This window comes from Ipomoea nil, unplaced genomic scaffold (genome assembly GCF_001879475.1).
Source record: "Ipomoea nil cultivar Tokyo-kokei standard unplaced genomic scaffold, Asagao_1.1 scaffold0415, whole genome shotgun sequence".
Classification (NCBI taxonomy): domain Eukaryota; kingdom Viridiplantae; phylum Streptophyta; class Magnoliopsida; order Solanales; family Convolvulaceae; genus Ipomoea; species Ipomoea nil.
In genome coordinates, this window is record NW_017616843.1 from 564503 (window position 1) to 570879 (window position 6377).

At 36.2% G+C, this 6377-nt stretch overlaps 1 protein-coding gene across 1 annotated transcript; it reads right to left on the bottom strand.

Annotated features, from left to right (window-relative positions):
- Window positions 1-1298: 1298 nt before the first annotated feature.
- LOC109172163 (two-component response regulator ARR14-like) lies at window positions 1299-5947 on the bottom strand. Its single transcript, XM_019321313.1, has 5 exons — window positions 5788-5947; window positions 3240-3389; window positions 2704-3132; window positions 1715-2535; window positions 1299-1519 (listed from the first exon to the last, which is right to left on the bottom strand). Exons 1-5 carry the CDS (start codon window positions 5945-5947, stop codon window positions 1457-1459), a joined length of 1623 nt encoding a protein of 540 aa, XP_019176858.1. The 3' UTR covers window positions 1299-1456.
- Between the last annotated feature and the right edge of the window lie 430 nt (window positions 5948-6377).

Genomic DNA, 6377 nt, shown 5'->3' on the forward strand with positions numbered 1-6377 from the left:
AATGTCAATGTTTAACTCTGCTTGATCATTGCTTATTGAATCACCAACACAATCTTCATTCACTGAGTATATGCAAGCAGTGTAACACACCAGTTAATATGTTATGGACATATTACTATTACATTATGAATATTCATATCACATGCATGAACAGAGTATCAAAATTCATAACTCTGTAACAGAAAATACATAATTGCATTTTGTAAAATTCATAACAGAAACATGGAACTAATACACATTTACGGCCATTATGAACATTCAAACTGCATAGATACTGAACAAATATCAATAAAAATAACTAAATCTTCAACAATCCATGATCTCATAAATCAAACGAAATCAAACGCATAAAATCAAACGCAACCTGGAATCGCAGAAATCATATCGGTTGAATCTTCTCCTCGAACCATCGTCTCCTCCATCACGAATAGGAAAGAATCGCGAATGTCGGATCACAATTGCCTTCAGCGATTTGCGAATAGGAAATAATCAAACGCAAAGAGTTGTCTGATCATAACTGCCTTCCTAACGCCGTTAATAGAACAGTGTTTTTTTTTTTTTTTTTTAAACGACGCCAAAAACGACGTCGTTTGGAAGCGTGTTCACCAAGCATGGTGAGCACGTTTCCACGGCATAATTTGCGGCAGCAGGCGCCACCCTTGTTTTGCCAATAATGCCATATTAAATCTGCTTAATTAGCTTCTTGAAACCCAAGCCACCATTCCACTTTGAGTCACACATACACCCCCAGGAAATCCACCTTATACCACCGCCTCTTCTGCCATTGGACTCCCATCAGAACTTGTTCATGGAACGTTCAAGCCTTTCTCAAAAAGTGACAGGTAAGAAATAAATACTCATGGTGTATGTTGGTAGCACTTGGGCTACGCTTTTAAGAAGGATTTCTTTCCTGGCCCTAGATAGAACCACCCTCCTAATGTACATTTAATATATTAAAAATGTATTTTTTGTTTTAGTTCACACAGCACTATGTGGACCATGATCCATACAATAATTTGCCTACTCTTATAGTGTTTGCAATTGATACAAGTTCAATATAATTGACATTATCAACAAAACTGGCCGGCCATTCGCCGGAGACTCATGAAACCGGCAAGGAAGCCAACACAAAATCCCCATTGGTCTTCCTCACCAACTTCAATCAAACACAAACTTGACCCAAACTCCACTGAAAGATCAAACATGCAACGAGAAAGAATAAAACACAAGAACTGCACTTTTTCCACCAAAGTGCATAATATTATTACAACAAGTAAATGTTATTGAGCAGAATTACCAACAGCAAATTATAAAACATAACTGCCATTTGCTGGCTAATGTCTTGCAGGAATTAAAATTAAACAACAAAGAAACAGAGAATCAAAGAAGATTATTCATGCATGCATGCATGCATGTCATCTTCATTATTATCTTCCGTTGCTTCCAGATGCAGTCTTCAAGGACTCATCTTTGCAACGTTCATCATCTCTGAAGTTTGGGCCTTATTAGCTTCCTGCCTCTGCCACAAGTATATATTATTTATTAATCACTATATCTTACTTTACAAATTAGATTGAAATATATATAAATGAAAATAATTATAATTTTTTTTTTACGTGCAGCGTATGTGTACATATATACTAGTTTTTTTTTGCGTAAAATGAAATAATGCCCAATGAACAGATACTGTCTTGTAAAGAATTTCAATACTGACCTGCCCAATGTTGAAGGATGTGTTGTTGTGGTTAGGGGCCTGCAGTCCAACCCCTCCCTGACGAGCATTGTTGTCGGGGAAACCATTAATCAGATATTCATAATCCACGTCAAAGGTGAAGAATTCTTCCGACTGAAGCGTGCGGAGGCGGGGCGGTGGGGGAGTGGCGTATGAGTCGTCACCGGTGGTGGTGTTGCTGGGGTTATCAGAGAAATTGTCTTTGTTGCCGAACAAACTCCCACCACCGCCACCACTACCACCACCGAGTCCTTGCAGACCTCCTCCGCTGCCGTAATTAAGGCTCCCAACAATTGAGGCTTGGCCGGACGTTGCGTCGAAGGTGGCGACGGCGGCGGCGATGGCGGCGGCGGCGGCGGAGGTGGAGGCGGCGACGGGGCGCACGATGCTCGGGGGAGAAGAGGATTCGAGCTTGGAGACGTCTCCGATGGTCAGATACTGGCGGTGAATTTGGGTCTGGGAGCTGTCTCCTCTCCCCGAACCGTTGGACTGCGAGGACTGAACTTCCGGCGAGGTGGTGCTTTCCAGCTGTTGGCGTTCGGTCTGGGAGTTCCCTGCCGCCGCCGCCGCCGCAGCTGCAGCTGCAGCTGCAGCTGCGGTTAACCTGGGCATCGTACCGAACCTCCGCTGCTCATTTCTGGACGCGGATTCACTCGCCAGCGACGCGCTGGACGTCGGCGGAGCTCTTCGCTCCTCCGGAGCTCTCCAGTTATCATTGCGGCATTTCTGCAAATGGCTTGCGACTTGCATCCTTGTTAGCCCAGGCACATTCATCAGCTCCAGAATTTCCTTCGGATAACACCCTAATTCAATCAAACACAAATTAAACATTCAATCAATATTCATCCAGCAAGCAATTAAACAGATCAGAGATTGAAACACATATATATATATAATGAAGATTCAAGCAATTCGATCATGTATAAATAAATTAAACAGAGATTGAAACATTAATTAATTATTACGCATACTTCCATCTCCAAGCTGATGAACAGCATTCATGAACTTCTCATGAAGCTCCACAGTCCATTCCGTGCACGTCTTCCGCTTAACCCTAGCCAAGCCCGGATTCATCATCATCTGAGTTGACTCGTTCAAGCTCTGCTGCTGCCGAGTCCTCTTCCCCTTCCCCCTATAGCTCATCTCGTAGTTCTCATTTTCTTCCACCCTCACTCCCTTACCCCTATCAGCCCCGCCCCCGCCATTGTTGATCACAGCTAATTCCCTGTTATTTTTCTCCATTAACATCATCTCCTTTCCTCTTTGCAAATTCCTTTCCCTCACAACATGCTGCCACAAGTTCTTCAACGTCTCTTGACACATTGGTTTTTGCAGGAGGAGGAAGGCTCCGTGCTCTATAAGCCTAACCGCCATCTCTGCTTCTTCTTCATCACACAATACTGCATTCAACAATTCCAGGGATCCAGTCCAGGAACATATACATATATATATTATTCAATTCAAAGAAATAATAATTAAATTGGAATTGAAGAAATTAATTACTTACAGATTACTATCAAATCCATGCTCACAGCCTGGCGGAGAAGCTTAAACCCTTGCATATCAGGTGAATTAATGTTTGCAATCACAGCATCGAATTTCTGTTCTTTCTGGGAAAGGACTGAAAGTGCATCAGAAGCACAATCCACCACTGTCACTGCACTCACAAATATATAGATGTATTATTTATTTTTCAAGTTAAATTAATTAGCTACTTAATCTAGAAAGTAGAAACACAAAAATTATAAAATCAATTCTAAATTTGTGAAAACATCATTCACAACATTGTTTTTCCTTGAAATTAAATCATATATACGGTGATGGTGATGGTAATAATATGAAAATTAGCAGGAGATGGATAAAATTGATGATGGACCTTAATGACTTATCAAACCAGTTTTTGGACTTCATTGCCTCAATATAACATGTTAAAAGATGTAATTACACTTTTTAAAAATTTAGGAGGCTAATTTTTTTAAAGTAAAGACTGGGGACTTATTTGACCATCCCCTTTTTATTTTATAGATGAAGACTGACCGGCATATTTTCAATATTGAAGAGTCAAATTTGGTTGATTTTAAACTAAAAATTCAAAAGAAAAAGAAATGTAATATTTGAGGGATCAAAATTGCATTTTAGTCCTCCAAATCTAAAAGCGTTAATTTGAGTTCTAGTTTTTTTTTTTTTTTTTTTTTACTTGTTATCATTAAAATTATAATTAATCTTAACCAGATATGGTCAAGCCTCCAACTAATAAAATGTGACACCTTTAGTTCTATATATTATATTAGGATTAAAAGTAATACATTTTTAATAATTAAAAAATCATATTCAATTATTTTAAACTTGGAAATCAAAGTGTAAAAATGTATAGGGAAAGGGAAAAAATAAAAATTAAAAGAGTTAATGACTGATTTGGTCCCTTACCTATAGAGAAATTACTGATTCGGACCTCAATTATAATTCTTATCAAATTAAGTCTTCAACTTTGAAAATCTTATCCAATTTCGTCCTTTCGTCAATTTAAGTCATAGAATGATAGTCAATTTGAGTCATAAGGTAATAATGGAGGACGAAATTAAGTAAGATTTTTAAAATTGGAGACTTAATTTGATAAGGATGATAGTTGAGGACTAAATCAATAATTTTATTTTATTATAACCGAAATCGGTGGTTAACTATGGGGCCCGCATCTAATATGGAATGTATATATGCCTCAAAACGATGAACAGTTTCAAAAGCTTTTCTAATATAATTCACAAACATATACACATACATATTCGTAAATTAATTTTTATATTTTCCAATAGAGATTTAGAATATATTAATAAAAAAATTTATGCCAAGTTTTTGTCCCAGATAGGGCCCCACAACTAATAATTAGGAAAATATCTTAACAGGAAACAATAATCTAATTAATTTTTTTTATAAGAGGAAATTAAGTCATTATATGAATTAAATGTAGCCAACATGCATATATAAAGATTAGATTTAATACATTCAAGGATCCTATTAAGGTATTATCAGTCTTGATTCCTCAATTTTAAAATGACCAATAAATGTCTTACTAGTTTTAAAAAATAATTACTTGTGGTTATCCATTAGCTTTTCTATCAAAAGGGCATTAAGTGGGAGGACAAAAGTGTCCTTTCACCATTATTTTCATGGTTCCTTCTACGTTAAAGCAGGGAGGGTTTTTAGGAAAAAAGGTGAAAACCCTAGGTGAAAGGACACCTTCCCCACCCCACCCTCCCCCCTCCCCCACTTAACACCCTTTAGACAGATCGAAAAGCTAATGGGAGACCACGGGTGATTATTTTTTAAATCTAGTAGGATGTCTACTGGTCATTTTAAAGTTGAGAGACCACAACTGGTAATACCATAATACTCGGAAGACCATTGGAAGTATTCACTCATAAAAAGTATATAAAAATAAAAATAAAAAAATAAAAAACTAACAACACCACATGAATGATATGAAGGGAATTTTATTATTTCGGTATTTACTTTTAGCAAATTTTAATTAAGAATTTTTGAATCTTTGAAAAATTAAAATGATATTATTAGCGGTTCAAAAATCAAAGATTTAGTTACAGACAAATTTCGGTAGAGTCAAACGGAAAATAATGACGATAAAATTAATTATCATACACAACAAGAAAACACATAAACACTGATGAATTTCACTATGAATGTAATTCGTAACTAAATTAATGACGAAACAACATGTCTCAACTCCGAGTGAAACTAGTTTTCAGAATAAACTGACATATGGCGACATATATATCACGGAGAGATTTTCATCGTCAAAGTCAGATATGAAGTTAATGGAAAAAAACCACGAAAGCAAGATGATAACTTTACTTCAAGAAAATATAAAAACCTCTCAATAAAACATTAAAAAAATAATTTAATTAGTGTCCATAAATTGCTAAAAAAAGTTCATTTCACATGGAAACAATTTTATCATTTCATTTATGTAAAGATTAAAAAAAAAAAAGAATTACTCTCACGATAAAATAAAAATGAAATTCATGAATAAAGCATATATATACCTTTGTAAAAATGTCGCTTGAGCATCTCAACCGTTGATGCAAGAAATTTGTGGTCATGATCAGACAGTAGCACATGTATACCATTTGTTACCCTATGATGGGAAGCCATTGGAATGTTAACATAAGGGTTATTGATTTGGTATTCTGGTAATCTCCACATTGTGAAGATTTGAAGAAATATGTAAAGGAAATTGAGAAAGCCTATTAGGGAAACAAAGAAGTAGCTTTTCTTTCTAAAGAAAATATTTTCGAGAGAAAACGAACTGATGATAATACTGAATATGTGCTCTTTTTATAGTAAAAATGTGAATGTCAACTTGACTCGATAATAAATTTTACGCTCCCTTCCTCGTCATCGTCCCCCATTCCCCCCCCCCCCCCAATCTCCCCACCCCCTCCCCCGGTCCCCCTTCTATTTAATTTGATGTGTAACGCCGATTAATTTAAATTATTTACATTTCACCTTTTTTTTTTTGTAACATTTAGTTCAATACTAATGTATAAAAATTTAAAATTAATTTGACCAGAGAAAAAATCCATACAATTTTCTCATTGGTGAGATTAAAAGTGGAAAAGTTTATTTTGAGAGA